The 16,262-nt window shown below is 33.6% G+C and overlaps 2 protein-coding genes and 1 long non-coding RNA gene across 4 annotated transcripts; all 3 read right to left on the bottom strand.

The window, feature by feature from the left end:
• Window positions 1–2,083: 2,083 nt before the first annotated feature.
• LOC140175369 (uncharacterized) lies at window positions 2,084–4,172 on the bottom strand. Of its 2 annotated transcripts, XR_011866073.1 has the most exons (3): window positions 3,569–4,107; window positions 2,608–2,782; window positions 2,084–2,522 (listed from the first exon to the last, which is right to left on the bottom strand). It is a non-coding gene; the product is annotated as an uncharacterized lncRNA (long non-coding RNA). The 2 variants fall into 2 exon arrangements; XR_011866074.1 differs by lacking the exon at window positions 2,608–2,782 and having other exon boundaries at window positions 2,084–2,476; window positions 3,569–4,172.
• Window positions 4,173–5,154: 982 nt separating this feature from the next.
• LOC112711663 (membrane steroid-binding protein 2) lies at window positions 5,155–6,269 on the bottom strand. The gene is made up of 2 exons (XM_025764355.2): window positions 5,825–6,269; window positions 5,155–5,737 (listed from the first exon to the last, which is right to left on the bottom strand). The coding sequence occupies exons 1-2, from the start codon at window positions 6,145–6,147 to the stop codon at window positions 5,452–5,454; spliced, it is 609 nt and encodes a 202-aa protein (XP_025620140.1). The 5' UTR covers window positions 6,148–6,269; the 3' UTR covers window positions 5,155–5,451.
• A 5,477-nt stretch (window positions 6,270–11,746) lies between these two features.
• LOC112711662 (F-box/LRR-repeat protein At3g48880) lies at window positions 11,747–14,965 on the bottom strand. The gene is made up of 3 exons (XM_025764354.2): window positions 14,599–14,965; window positions 12,941–13,335; window positions 11,747–12,528 (listed from the first exon to the last, which is right to left on the bottom strand). Exons 2-3 carry the CDS (start codon window positions 13,297–13,299, stop codon window positions 11,970–11,972), a joined length of 918 nt encoding a protein of 305 aa, XP_025620139.1. The 5' UTR covers window positions 13,300–13,335; window positions 14,599–14,965; the 3' UTR covers window positions 11,747–11,969.
• Window positions 14,966–16,262: the final 1,297 nt, after the last annotated feature.

Below are 16,262 nucleotides of genomic sequence, written 5' to 3'. Positions count from 1 at the left end.
TAAAAAATTTGTGTTTATCTACCTTAGATTAGCTATAAGCATGCTTATGTTAATTTGGACCATGACAAATGTCACATTTTTATTAAATGGTCAATTACTAGTCACCTATAGCCACAGTTAACGTATGTACCATAGTTGTGGCCTAATAAAAAAAATGTTTAACGCTGAAAAATTATCTAAACATACAATTAATTTTATGTAAAGTTATAAAATTAGATAGTTAAAAATAGTTAAATAATATCAACGAGTTATATATAGTTTAAATAGTATAATCTTCTAAAATTCACTTAAGAGATTTCGAATTAAAATTTCTTTATTTTTGATAAAAAAAAATAGTTAAATAATGACAGATTTAATTACATTTTTATTCAATAATTTTGACGTACTTTAAGTATAAAATCTTTTTATATGGTAAATTAGAAGTGCAATTAGGTATTTTTAAATATTATCTTGTATTCGGTCTTTAGAAGAGAAAAAAATAAAAAGCAAATAAATCTTTAAAAAAGTTAATTAAAAGCTGAAAATAAAATGACAACTAGCATTATTATGAAAATTATTTTGAAACAAAAATGTTTGGTGTATTTTACTTATCGCGGGAGACTAGCAGATCCAGAACGTTCGAGTGATCTTCAAAGTTGCAATCAAGTGAGTATTATATGTGATAATGAAGGGAGAATGTATCTTCTTGCAGATTGTAGTGATTAAGAAACAGAAAATGAGTGTCCCACATATATACGTGGTTGCAATATGGCAATGTTGACATCAAACATGTGGATAAGGTGAATTGACCACGTGCTTATCTCATTGAGAATGACGGGGAGCAATGCATGCCATGTTGCTTCATTTGAAGAATAGAAACACTAACAAATACCATTTCATGGCGTAACTCATCGCTACTCACTGAATCACATAATAATTGCATGGTCATGGTCAAGTTCTTCAAACCAAACAAAGTGGTTATCGGGCTGCAAGGCCGATACACGAAGGTGTTGGTTAAGATGGTTAACTTCCAAGATGTGATGCTTTACATGGATTTGAAGGACAAGAAGGTTCCGGTGCTAAAGGAGACCAAGAAGAGGTTCAAGACTGGCAAAAATCTTTGGTTCTTTACCAAGTCCAGATTCTAAGCATTTCAAAAAACAGTGTCGTTTTCATTTTAGTTTTCTTTGAAAATTTTTTGCTATTACTTTTGGGATTTTTTTTTTGTGTTGTGAGTTTATTCAAGATTTGTATTTTGTTTGGATTTTAATAGTTTCAGTTTTGAGATTATATTTTTCAAGTAAATATGGTTGTTGAATCTATTTGTCTTAAATATTTAATTTAGTTTAATCAGATAAAAATAACTTAATAATAAATAGAGTAATTCTAGCACCAACTTGAAGAGAAGAAGAAGAATTAGGATTATATAATGAAAAAGAGATCAAATTGGGTCCAATTGTAGTCTAGCTATATTAATTATTCATTGCACACTCTAATATGGTACAGAAGAGCCACATCATAAGAATTGAGTCAGCACAAAAAAAGACCATGGACTACTATGGTATTCGAAACTCGATCTAGAAGATTACTATAATAAAATTAAAATTTAAAAAACTAAATTAGATAATTATGTGAATCTCAAAAACTATTACCAAAATTTACTTCATAGCATTACAAAGATGAAAGGTCTAGGTAGAAGTAGAACCTCCTAGTTTTATTTAATTGTTTATTACATATAGAATTAGTTAAAGAATACCATAAGAGTTCTCGTTAAAACTATGGCGAATCCTTGAATTAAATGATGTTTTTTTTCTTTCTCTTTTGTTTTTGGATAAACTAAGGGGACTAAAGGCCTATTTGTTCTGTTAGTTTTTTTATTAGTTGTTCACTGTATTTTTTAGTTTAATAAATTAATGACTAATTTATTGTGAATTAAGATTTTTTTTTTGTATTCAAACGGGGCTAAAACGCCAAAAAAAAATACGAGCAACTAAATACAGATAGAATGGGGGTAAGGTAGTCCCTCTCTCATTTTCATGGAGAATGCTAACTAACTCTAGGAATGAATAATCCCAGAACAAAAACTCAAAATCAAGATCAATACTTTTCTTGGCCAGACAATTTGCATACTTGTTGCCTTCCCTATAGTTATGTATAAAAAAATTCTCCAATCAAGCTTTTTCAGCTCACTAATCCTTCTAATAAGAGAATTAGGGTGTCTTTCTAACTTTTTTTCCCCATTCAATAACTTCACCACTCTCTCTGAATCACATTCTACCAATATCTTCTTCATTCTCAATCTCCTTGCCAGGTTCAGCCCTTGCACAACATCCCACAGTTCGGCGATGAAGGCAAAGCAGTTTTCAATCGTGTGAGTGAAGCCCGCAACCCACTTCCCGTTCTCATCCCGCAGGAGGCCGCCGCAACCCACCTTGTCCGCAATCTCTACCAACGCTCCATCGACGTTAAGCTTCAGCCAAGCCTTCGGCGGGGTTTTCTGGATTAAGACTTTATTTAAAAATTCATCGTTGAACAATAAATTACTGCATGTATAAGGGCAAGATTAGTATGGGTTTTATTGCTTTTCCTGTGGGCTATTTTTTTGTCAGGATTGGTGTGGGTCTTAACCTTTGTTTTCCAAGTGCAAAAAAAAGAGCCTTTTGCTTTTATTAACCCTATAGGATGTAGTTAGGGTTTTTACTTCAAAAAGTCCCACCATTATCCAATGAAGAAGAATATTCCGCTTGCCAAAAGGACTTTCTAACAGAGCCTGTAGTTCATATAAGACACACACAAGGTCTGTCTAAAAGGACAAAAAAATAAAAAACTTAGGAAGCTCAATCCAAAAAAAATACTCAAGAAGTTGCTATTACTATTATGTAGTTCCAAGGACCACTTTAATAGTGCTTAAAAAGTCAATATTGTGGTCAATAAACTATCATGACAGCGATCCCATCCGGTTGCACTTTGATTTCTATAGATTCATTCAATTCCCTGAAAGCTGTACTTGTGTCTGGTCAACGATCAAAATGCAACATTCTGATGAGTTCAAGATATAATAATAATAGCACTAGTACTAATTCCCATGCTAATTAGCTATCTTCCTTTATGATTCCTAGGGGATCGGTCAAATCATACAACATAATTTGCGCTCTCTCTTCTCTCCTCTTACTTGACCATGAAATTAAATCTCTATAGAACTGATGAGATTTTAGGGTGTAAAATTCTGTGGTCACTGATGATCAAACGACTAGGGTGAATTGAATAGAGTATCATATAAGAATATAAACACTGTATCATACACATTCTTGCTAGGGGGAAAAAAATATGAAATATCATATGATCACATGATAGAAACACACATCAAGACAAATGGCTTAATCCAAAAACAAATTAAAGGAGTACTTGCAAGCTTTATTCCCTTTTTTCTAGTTATCTATTATCTGTATAATCCGTAACCAGCTTCACCTACCTTACCCTACATATATATGCCATAAAAATTGACAAAAAAAAGTAATTATATTAAATAACACTACACATATATATATGTACCCCAAAATCTAGAAATGAAATAATAAAGATGACTAACTCTTTATTTAAGTATGTATAAGGGATCCAGGAGGATCAATTATGAAGACGGTTTGGTCCTGAAGGAACCAGCCGGTGTGAAACTGCATGAATTTGCTTGTTGTTGTTGGACTTGGAATTCAAAGAGGAAAGAATAGCAGAATAACTTTGCATAAACATGGAGGAATGCTTTCTCTCTTCTGCTCTCCTATTCCAATCAACATGATGATCATTGATTAAACGAGAGGTTGATCCTTGCAACAATATAGACAGCACAAATATGATGAGAAGCAGAAAAAGGGTTGAGCGTCTTGGAACTCCCATCATAACCCTGGCCTGAAGGAGACTATTGAATGAAGAAATTTATTATTATTGCTTCTAAGAATACTTGAATGAAGCCTAAGGCAAGCTGGCGAGTCTATAATAATAAGCAATATAGACATATTAATTACAAGGTGTGAATTCATGAATAAAATAGTTTTCAATCGTTGAGAAAGATGATTTGTTGCTAAGCACATTATGCGACTCACGCACGTATGCCAAATGCCAAAGGTTGACTTTGCTCAAACCAGACAAGTGGCTACGTAATTAAGTGATAGAAGAAATTATTATTAGTTTCTTAATTATGAAACACTTAGATGGATGGATTTTCTGTGCATGTTGGTAAATAAAGAATATTTCATATGCTTCTCACCATTATTGTTAGGATATAAGTATAATTTGTCAATAATTTTCTGTGTGAGAATTTTATTTGAAAATAAAGGCGTCAATTGACCTTACAAGTTTGTTTTCAAACTAAGCAATATGCAATCAATTGGAAATTATGCCAACCCATTAAATATTATACGAGTTTAATTTTGATGCACTGACTTACACAGTTGTGTACAATTGTGCAATTACAACTGTTTTTTTAGATGATCATTTATGTAGCCAATGTAAAAGATAATTATTTTTAAATTTATTATATATGAAAAAACTCCATTTCATCGATTGATCTCATAACGATAAGTTTCCTTTCAATATTCAACTGTGCCTAGGTAGCTATTAGGATTACCATGCCAAATTTCAATGCGTACTAAACAAGAAAATGAGATAGGATATATGCTTAAGATTCTTAAATAGTGATAAATCTAATCCGGTACCACCACCAAGAGAAATCTGCTTGGTGCAGGCTGCTTCTTAAAATAAAATGAGTGACATAAATGCTGATTCAAGAGTGGGAACAAAAGTTGATGAATTTTTTTTCACTTATTGAATACATTATATTCCACGGACAAATCCACACGCAATTTCGATTGACCGAATCAAACGCTTAATTTAATAAAATAGTTTACTTGACAAAAGGTTAATTCCGGATGTCCCTGTCTCCCTCTATTTTAGCATTGCAGAAAACTGAAACCAAACAAGTCTATTACTGGATATTCCCAAAAGAGAACTCCGTAGGCAGTGCAAAGATTTAACAAGGAATCAGGTAGAGTGTAGACTGTGTGGTAGTTCTACTTTGCCCTACGGGAATGTGAAAGGTACCAACTATTGGAGCATCTAATCACATCAGTTACTTGGAACTTCCATCAAGCAGTTTTCAAGTAGAAATGAAGCAATGCAAAGTTCATCAAGGATACTTCTAACCCTTCGTTTATTCTTGCCATTGTATCAAATATCAATACAGAAAGACAACTACTTGGCCCAAGATATGCTCCCAAATGTTATTGATCTGTTGCTGTTAACTAATATACATATTATGGAGGAAAAAGAAAGATATGACTCAAACTTATCACTAGTAATTCCTTACTTATTGATCTTAGACTTAATATTCCAACAAAGCATGAATAGCATTAGCATAGCACAAAAAGTAAAGCAGTGTCACATATTTTGTAAGGCTCTTCTCAGCAACCCTTTTTCCATTTACTCATCTTTATCAGCATCAACATGAGAGGGAGTTTCAGAGTGGGCAGCTTCAGTAGGCTTAGCATCAACATCCAAATCCCGTCCAGTTTGTTTGATGGTACCGACCTTAACATACTTGGTCATAAACTTGTATTCCCAGTCATGTAAGGCTTCAATCTCGAATGGGCCAAGCCCAGAAATATCCCCAGTGAGGTCTTTGTCTTCAAAAGACATCTTAGCGAGAGCTCTGCTGGCATCCTTGCCTGCAAAAAGAGCATAGGGTCCACCGGGTCCGTAAAACATCCTGCAATCCAAAAAACAGGGCTTAAACTAGCTTTGACCAAAGGTCAACTCACAATTTCAGAGTTGAAGAAGAAAAAAAGAAAGGTACCTGCTTTGGGAGACATCATAGATCTGACCTTTGATGGCCATGAGAAGGGGCTTCTCGGGATCGGTGCCATCGTAGGCCTTGAGCTCCTCCTCAGTCACCTCACCAATCTGCACTGGCGGCTTCAGAGGTGGCATCTGCTCCTCTTCCATATCCCTCTCCCCGTGGCGCCGATAGTCCTCGTATGCTGGCGACCCGAACATCACCGAAACCAAGTAGTAAACGGCAAAGAGGAGCGCCACCAGCGTGAAGAAAGTGGCCGGAGCTAGGCCTGTGTAGGCCACGATGGCCTCCTTCACCGTCTCCCATATTTGCTGCACTTCCATGACTCCTTCTTCTTCTTCTCTCTCTTCTCACTTCTACAGACCCAACCACAGACCAAAACGATTATTTTTGTTTTTGCCTTTTTATAATAAAAAAATAAAAATCAAATATTAGTATTATTATTACCTTCGGTGATGGGATTTTTTATTTATATAAATAAATTAAATATAATAATTACTGATTTTCGTAATTTGTAGTGTTTTTACGAAAATACTTACCATATCACATTTCGTTTATAGAGTAAATGAATTGATTTTAAGCGTATTTCGTTTACACAGTAAACAAAATAAGCACGTATTGTGTCAGTAACTGTATTTCGTTTACATATTCTGTAAACAAAATACGTGGAACAATAATTAGTTTACTGTGTAAACGAAATACAATAGGACAAACCTGAAGCAACTATAAAATGGTGTGCAATTCTTCACAACAAATTCACCTCTTTCACCTAAATCTTTTTCAAATCATTCATAATGTCTACTAGTAATGTATATTTTGTTGTGTCTATCCCAATTGCCTAATGAAGAACGGGAATAACGGAATCGTGTTTGAGTGTGAGAATCCAACGCTGCTTACACAGTGAGTTGCCTTTCGGTCATGTTACTTTAAATTTAATATATAAAAATTTAATATATTTTTGTATATATAATATGATATTTAATGAAAAAATAATTACATTTATTAAACGGGCATAACATAATTAAATGTGTTCATGTACTTAGTTTAAATTTCGGTGACATAAATTATTTTGGTAAAAGGTTTTCGATTTTATCATACATTATACCATGCAATATAGTAGCATATACGGTACACCAATCAAATTCCTAACTCAAAATTCCTCTAACATCCTACAAACACGTTTGACCTACTTACAAGTACATATTGCTATAACTAGAATCTATTTAGGCATTATTTCTACAATCAACTACGTATAAGACTAACATGGCAATTTGTTTCAAGTACTATAAAAATAAATAATAAAATAAACAGCAACGCCAACCTCAAAGTTTTCTGTCCCGACGACATGTCACGTGGCGTTCAGCCTATTAATGTCTGCATCGTCTGCCGTAATATTTAACTGAGCGTCTGATTTAGTCAAATAAGGATAAAATGGATAAAAAAAGTAAGATAAACAGTAACTTTTGACTTTTTAAATGGCTGTGAACGAAATCTCTTAAATAGGTGTCACTGAGCCTATTTCGTTTACAGAGTAAACGAATTGACTTTAGTCGTATTTCGTTTACACGGTAAACAAAATAGAAGCGTTGTAGAACACGTGTACACACATCATAGGAGCGCCCATTTACAAATTTATTTCGTTTACTGTATAAATAAAATACGGCTAAAGTCAATTCATTTACCCTGTAAACGAAATGTGACATATTACGTATTTTCATAAAAAATACTACAAATTACAAAAATCGATAATTATTATATTTAATTTATTTATATAAATAAAAAAAATCCTCGGTGATGCCACCCTTGCCTACAAACGTTTTTTTAATCAACTCTAACTAAATTTACATAAGTCTAACAAAAAAATTATGTGCATACGATCATTTTTTTTTGACTTTTTTGCATTGTTTAAGTACATCTATTTTTGTTAGATAATACAAAAATTTATTGATATAAAATTTTACTTATATAATATAAAATTTTTACTTATATAATATAAAATTTATTGATATAAAAAAATTTATTCATATAATATAAAATTTTTTACATAATTAATACACAAATTTTTATTGTAAATAAAATTTTTTAGTTAAATAAATCAATGTTCTGAATATATAGTCTTTTATAAATTTTTATATTGTGCAAATATTTCTGTAATGCAAGTAAAATTTTTTTATTATACACTAAAATTTTTGTATTGTATGTATATTGTTAGTTGAGTATTAATGTTTTGGATATGTAGAGTTTTTTAAAAAAATTTATACTATTCACTAAATTTTATGTATTGTGTACAAAAAGTTATGTGATATACATCTTTTGTTGGTTGAGTGTCAATATTCTAAACATGTAATCTTTTAAAAAAAATTTTGTTGTACATCCAAATTTCTATGCTCTAATTTTCTAAATATATATAGGAGAAAAATGTCAAGAAAACCACGCCAAAAGATGATGATGAAGAAGGATGAGAAGGAAAAAGAACGAGGAGAAGGAATCAAATAAGAGAATAAGAAGACAACGACGTTGAAAAAGAAGAACATGATGTTGAAGAAGTACAAGACGTTGACGATAATGACGACTGATGATGACGACGTTGTCCAAGAAGAAGAAAAAAAGAGTATTTATCCATTTTGGTTTCCAGAAAATTTTATACCAAACACTTTAGTCTTCAATTAAATTAATTACTCGATTGGTCCATAACAATTAATTCTGTCAGTCACTTAGGTCATTTGCTCCATCAACTCTAATGGAAGACAAAATGGTCCCTGGCAACTTGATGAATGGATTTTTGACGGTTTAGAATTTCTCAAATAAAATCTCGTCGAAGTATAGTTTCTAAACCAAGCAATAATCCTTTCATACAAAAAGTTGTTTGTCACTAGTATAAACCCCTAAAATTTATAAACCGAAGTATTGGACCTCGGGTCGTTCTCCCTAGAAATTGTAATGAAGTGTCTTGCTATTAGTTGTGAGTTATATTTGGGGTTTTTTTAAGATTTTAGACAAGAAATATAAATGGCAAGGAAAATAAACTAACAACTAGCAAAGCTCTTGGCAAGATATGAGAACTAGAAGTCCTATCCTAGTTATCCTCCTCAATTGTGATGACAAATTGTCCATTGCTCCCACTTAGTTAACCTCTAACCATGGAGGAAAGTCAAGTGGATGAATCAATTTGATTCCTCAAGTCCTAATCAACTCCTAAAGGAAAGACTAGCTTTAGAGGCATTCAAATCAATTAGAAACTCCTAATTATCAATCAACAAAGGAATTAGATAACTCAAGAGTCACTAATTACTCTACCTAGGCCAAGAGGAACAAAACCTACACTAAAATCCAACCAAGCATTTCATCAAACACTTGGAAGGCACAAAAGAAAAGCATAGTGATTTGAGAACAAGAATAGAATCTAACAACAATTATTGCAAAGAATTAACAACAACAATCAAGGAAATCACAATTATCATGAATTACCTCAATTTGCATTATTGAAAGAGGAAATAAAAGAACAACAATCTATCCAAAACAAAATGAAGAATTACAATTATTAAAGCACATAACTAGAAAGAGGAGGAGAAGAAGATTCAGAATTGGTAAAAGAAAAGTGAATCAATGCATGAATTAAACCTAGATCTAAGAAGAGAGATTAACCTAAACCTAATCCTAATTCTAGAGAAAAAGGAGAGATTCTCTCTCAAAAACTAACTCTAAACTAATCCTAATTATGCTATATGCTAGATTGATTAGATTCCCCTCAATCCTTGATCTTTTTATTCCTTTCTATCAGCATTTGGCGCCAAAATGGGTTCAGAAACCCTCTCAAATCGCCAGGCACGTGTTGCTTTAATGAAGTCATGTGCGGTCATCGACGCGTGCGTGCACGGTACGCGTGCGCGTCCCTGGTCGATTCTGCAATGTGCGCGCGGGCGCCTTGTGCGCGTGCGCGTGCTTGGCTGACTTTGCTTCTTTGACATTTTATGCTTCTCTCTACTTGTATGCTTCCTTCATTGCTTCCTTTGATCCATGCCTAGCCTATTTCAATATTGGAATTACTAGCAAACACATCAAGGCATCTTATGGAATCAAGGAGAAATTAGAATTCATCAAAATAAGGCTTAAAAAGCATGTTTTTACACTTAAGCATAAATATGGGAGAGATAACAAAACCATGCTAATTCATAGGCTAAATGTGACAAAAGGTTATCAAAATACTCTAAATTCAATACAAGATAAACCCTAAAAATGAGGTTTATCACAACTCTAACGGGAGACAAAATGGTCCCTGACTCCCTCTGTTCAGAAACAACACCGTTCTTCCCCAATTTCCATCATATCTCGTATAACCCTAACATTCATACTCTCCTTTTTCACCTTCACAGTCTTCTTCTCCATCTTTTTCTTCCTCCTCTTTAGCTCTAAAATCAAGTCATGGTGTAATTGCCACGTGTGTCGCACTTATCTTAACATGTCATGGATCACACACTTCTCAAATCTCTATGACTGGTACATCTACCTCCTCCGCACTTCACTCACCCGAAGCATCCACTTTCACATCCTCGATAATAGCATCCCTCCATTCCCGACAACGTCCACCACATCCTCAAAACCAAGTTCCACAATTACCCCAAGGATACACTTTTCTTCACTCTCCGGCAAGCAATATAAATTGTTGGATATTAGGACATCATGAGAAGATTCTCCTTCGACATCATATGCAAATTTTTATTTGGAATAGACCCCGAATGCTTCATTCCTTCTCTCCCGGAGTCCAAGCTGACAGACAGCTTTGACCTCGCATCAAAGCTATCAGTATAGCGAGTAATGTCGCCATCGCCACTCATATGAAACTGAAGTGATTACTGAACATTGGTTCGGAAAAGGAACTGAATGAAGATATCAGAGCAGTGGACAATGTGTCCATGAAGATGATAGCTAAGGCAGAGGAGGAGGGAGATGGCGACGACGACGACGACTGGTCTTAACAAATCAGACATTCAAACTCGCTATCTAGATTCATAGGATCTATCGAAGATGATAAGTACTTGAGAGACATAGTCATTAGTTTCCTGAGTATGAATTGGTTAAGAACAAGTTGATAATTTTTCTTTCTTATGAATATTAGACTGTTAAAGTTATGCGAGATATGATAGAAATTGGAGGAGAATAGTATCGTTTCCGAACATTGGGCGTTAGAAATCATTTTGTCCTCTGTTAGAGTTGTCAGTGACTATTTTGTCTTCTCTTAGAGTTGACGAAACAAAAGACCTAAGTGACTGATAGAGTTAATTATAAAGAATCAATCGAGTAATTAATTTTAATTAAGGACTAAAATGTCATGTCCAAAATTCTTCGACAATTAAAATGGACAAATACTCAAAAGAAAATGACAATAACAATAAAAAAAAGAGAAAGAGTAGAAAGAATAGGAAAAAGAAAAAGAAAACAGTAGTACATACGAATGCTTGAAAAAGCGCACTGAGATTTAACTAAATACTTGGGTTAAAAAAATTTGGATACCTAACTTTATTATATTACCTTTGCCGTTTTTGGGAGTTAGTCAAAAGTCGATATAGTTATCAGATTATCAATTTTTTTTTTTCTGGAGGGAAAATTTTTATTTTGAAATTGCGATATTAGACTATCACTATCTTATATGATCAGTCTAATAAGTTTTAACTTAAGCTCCATGAACATGATGCACGTGCTTTCCAATGCATTTCTCATCTGTTTTCTCTTTGATGAACATGATTGAAAGATACCATCCACTCGCTGCAAAATCTCATCTAATATATCACTCTCAGAAGCTCCCGTCTCTTGATTCCACATATACTAATCAAGAGTGCCAAACGGATTATGTCCAGTGTAATATTACTCATTGGTCACATCATGCATTCCATATTTTCAATCAGCCATAGTTAACAACGTGAGTTACACTTAGAGCATTGAACATTTATTATTCCTATGTACAGTTACAAACTTACAATATTCAGTTAACACCATCTAGAGGGTATCGACACATTCGTCTTAACAATTCAGCTTTTGTTTATTTCATCTACAACTAAGGGAGCAGAATACTAAACAACAGAAAATGTTACAGACATCTGTAACAACCGCATCACTCACTATATTAACATACCACTTTTGACTCTGCTTAGAGTGCAAGGGACCTGACCTCATCTGCTTTCCACAGTCCCTCCTCGTACTTGTACCACCTAACCAGCCCTTCATCAGTTCTTGTGCGATTGCACATGATGCAGTTGTCGTCCATGCACGTGATGAATTCGCGCAGCCGAGAAGCCTTCTGTCGGATACTCTGATCAATTTCTCTGACAACTCTTTTATGCTGAGGAGGTGGAACGGCTTCCATCAAGATGCAATGTGATATGTTGAGCACTTCTAAATGTTGCAAGCGATCTAGGATCTCAATGAGAACATCCTTATACAGCATTGAACATCGAAGGCTCAAGACTTTCAATTTCGGAAGAAACGCAACAAGAGATGAAGCGAAGTAAATGTCGCATGGCCCCATGATCTTTAGTTCACTGAAGTTCTTGCAGTGATTTGAGATTTCTTCCAGAAGATATGGGGGATTCGCTATGCTAGGCATTGTCAAAGACTCGAGATCTTTCCAGCCGCGAATAGCCTTGCACATTCCTGTTTTCTTAATTCTGTTCCATGCTGGCAGAACAAGCCGTCGGAGTTTTGGGCACCTGCAAAAAGGATCAAGACAATTAACTAACCAGGGAACCGCACATGCATTCTCCATTTTGAAGGACTGTCATTGTTTGGTAACTGAAAATACTACCCCCCAAAAAAGAAAAAAAGGGAATGGAAGTAAGCTATTCTATTTTGTAAGTTTTGCTAGCACTTTATTACTTTTCAGATACTTTCCAGCACAGCAGGCAAAGAATAAACAAGAAAATATCATGAAAAGAAAAATTATTGTTTTAGCATCAAGCAACGTTGGCTTTACAATCAATTCATAAAAAATGTCAGCATATCAAACTTTAGGTTATAAGAATTCATTATCATATATATACAACCATAGAGAATATGGACTTAAATGGTTATATTAACTGTATGTTTACATAAAGTGATGTTGATTTTAAATGTTGAAATTACCTTTCAGCAGTGTATGTCAACTGTTCATCACTCACGTACAAGTTGAAGTGAAATATCAAAGTCATTATACTCTGCCTGCTAAGACTCAAGGAAATCTTCAATAAGCGGGTTAATTTCCTGTCAGACCGTCCATCAACATAAACAAATGGCTCCAATGGAATCTTGATGAAATTAGATTTTAACATTGACAAATCAAGTGTCTTCCAAAGAAGTGGATCGCAGCAAGCCATACGCCACGCACTACAAACATGAGCTATGCCAGCCGTTAACTCAAAGATGTCGAGCAGCTGAAAAATTTTCACCAAAATATCTATGTCCAGATCCTCCCATCTCCTTATGCTATAATCACCATCTTCCATTATGCCAATTTCCTAAGATTCTTACTGAATTTCAATCTACAAAAAAATACAAACAATTAGTTCAAACTACTAAATTAAAAAAGTATATAGGAGAACATATAAACGAAAATATACATATTTATAAATAAACAAAGTGGGACAGCAATTAACAGCATCAACACATTGTCAAATATTTGGTTGTCTTCGGCAGTGTAGCTAAAGGTGGCAAAAGGCACGGCTACGCCTTTTCGTGAGGTAATAAGCAGCGGCCTCTTCATGGGCACAGCTCAGATGTTATTTATGCATCTTAAGTTTAAGTTTAATTAGGTTAACTGTGATTTATTTATGTATTTATATGAAGTAGCATGACATATATATTTATGAAAATGTCATTGTGGAGGATCTTATGATCCATGTTATGTGTCCACATTTTACATGTTTGCATCCCCCTCAATCCAATGTAAAATCACAATCTTAGCTAATATTTACCTCGAATATCACAAATGTTCATAGATACAGAGGATGCAATGTACTAAGAACTAAGAAGATCTAAAGGGACAAACCATAATAACTAAGAAAGATGTAGGTAGATTCCATTTCCTAAGAATCATATCAAGGCACTAGCTTTTCATTTACACAAAGGAGGATTTAATCCAAAAAGTGCTCTGTTAATTGTTATTATACTCTCAAGTCCTAAGAACCACTCTACCTACAATTTCAAATTACAAGACAACTTTGGTTGTTATTATTCAAGAAATTAGCAGAAGTGATACTGGTTAGATATCACTGAATCACACAATCAACTTGTATCCAAATTCGCCCCTGATTAAAATAGATCCTTGACTGGACCAATCTCGACTCGCAAATCGGGTGGAGTTGTTTTGTTTTGTTCTGTTCTGTTTCGAGAAGCCGTATCTGGTATGGGTATGGGTATGAGTATACGGCTAGTTTTGGAAAAAAGAAGTACCTCATCTTCAGTCATTGAAAATGAAATGAGTGAGAAATGAAGAATTGATAAGAAAGAAGAAGAGAATACCAACTGCCACATTTAATTGAGATTCTCTGCACCAGATCTCAAAAGTTGGAAATCCAAAACAGAACAAGTCCATAACCAAACACCACCGCTACTCTGATTAACCAAATCTAAGAAATCCAGAATTCGAAATGAAAACAAAAGGAGAGATGGAAGTTCAAACAATTATGGGTGGGTCATTCTAGATGGAGATCTCCAATTTCCTCCAGTTTTCTTAAAAAAAATTTTCCGTCGACATAAGTAGTTTGATAGGCAGAAAAGAGAAAAGAGAGAGAGGGAGTACATACCATGAGACAAGAGAAGCAGTGTGCGATGGTGATGAGATTGGCGTCGTCGTCCGTGTTGAGTAGCAGTGTTGAGGATGAACAAGTGCAAAGGTTTTGAGGTATCCATGTCTTTTTTTTCTTTTTTGTTTGGGGGGGTTTTTGTAATTTGCTAATTTATATTATTCAAACATGTAAGTGAGGAAGAGTTGCAAAATAGAAAATGGCAAAATGGCAATAAAGTCCGGATTGGAAGGGCTGGATGAAATTTACCGAAAGAGGCTTGGCTTTTTTAGTTTCTGACATGGAAACGTCGGGTTAGTTTTGGGGCTGACAGGAAATACGAGTGACAAGTGTTGCCTGCCAGTGCTCTCTCTCTCACGTGAGAACTGAGAAGTGATGACCATAGCCAGTTAGGTAGGTAGGTAGGTGGCTGAAACATGTTACTCATTGGATTTGATTTGTTTCCACTTTTGATGTAAATATTTCTGCTGCTTATAAAATATTTGGTTTGGAATTCACTCATATTATTTATTGGGGCATCTAGTGTACAGATGCATTTGTAAAGATTTTTCTTTTATGATTATTTGTTGATTTTAAAAGCGTGTCACTAAAAGTGTTGCTTAAAGAGAAAGTGTTACCCTTAATCGTTAACTTGACTCTGATACCAATTTTTAAGATGTAATTTCTTTTTAACTCTTCATATTTTGCTTCGAATAAATATTGAGCATTTATTACTAAGTCTGATTTCATTTTTATAATTTTTTTTTCAATCTTGTTTTAGTTTATAATATTCTTTTTTGCATTGATCATTGTATATAAAATCTTTTATCTGTTTATCTTTTTCTTTAATATAATTTTTCAAGTTCTCCAAAACTTCTTTTATTTCTACTCTTTCTATTGTTTCTAAATATCTTTTTAATTTTTCAACTTCATTCTCCATTTTTTCTTTCAACAGCTTTAATTCTTTTAAGTCATAATATGGTGTTCCAGGCATTTATAAATTTTTTAAGTTTAGCTCCAACTTGTTTATATTTGTTCTTATTTCTATCATTTTTATTATAAGGTCATTAATTTCGAACTGAAGACTATTTAATTCCCTTTTATACTCCTTTATTTTACTTTTTAATTTTTTCGCCCTATGTCTTTTTATTTTGTTTTCTGGTCTTTCAATCTTTGTATACTTCATTATTTATCTTAGAATTTCTGCAAATTCTATCATTGATTCATCATTATTTTCTAGAGATTCTATTAATTTTTCTAACTCTTCAACTTCTCCTTTCAATTTGTCATAGATTATTTTTAGAGTTTCAAATGCCCTTTGATTTATTTTAGAAAACTGTAAATAATTCAACCGATTTTCTCTTTCAAAGAGTTCTTGTTTTTTATCTTGATAGGTTACATATATTTTCTCTTTATTTATTGTCATAACTTAGTGTTTAGGGTGTCATTTAATTTTTCGACCTTTTTTGTTAATTCTTTTATTTCAGAATTTTCTTCTTTAATCTTTAACTTAGATAAACTTAAAGGGCTATTAATTTTGGATTCTCTTATTTGAAAATTTGATGAAACTAATTTTCCTGATGGTTCTTTTAGTAAAAGAACTGGGATTTCAATAGCTTTATATTTTGGTATTTCTGTTTTTACAATTTTCTGAAATAATTCATCGACATAAATTCTTTCTCTGT

This window comes from Arachis hypogaea, chromosome 9, assembly GCF_003086295.3.
Source record: "Arachis hypogaea cultivar Tifrunner chromosome 9, arahy.Tifrunner.gnm2.J5K5, whole genome shotgun sequence".
Taxonomy (NCBI): Eukaryota; Viridiplantae; Streptophyta; class Magnoliopsida; order Fabales; family Fabaceae; genus Arachis; species Arachis hypogaea.
The sequence above is the reverse complement of the archived record's forward strand: the minus strand, read 5'-3'. Positions and strand labels throughout refer to the sequence as shown.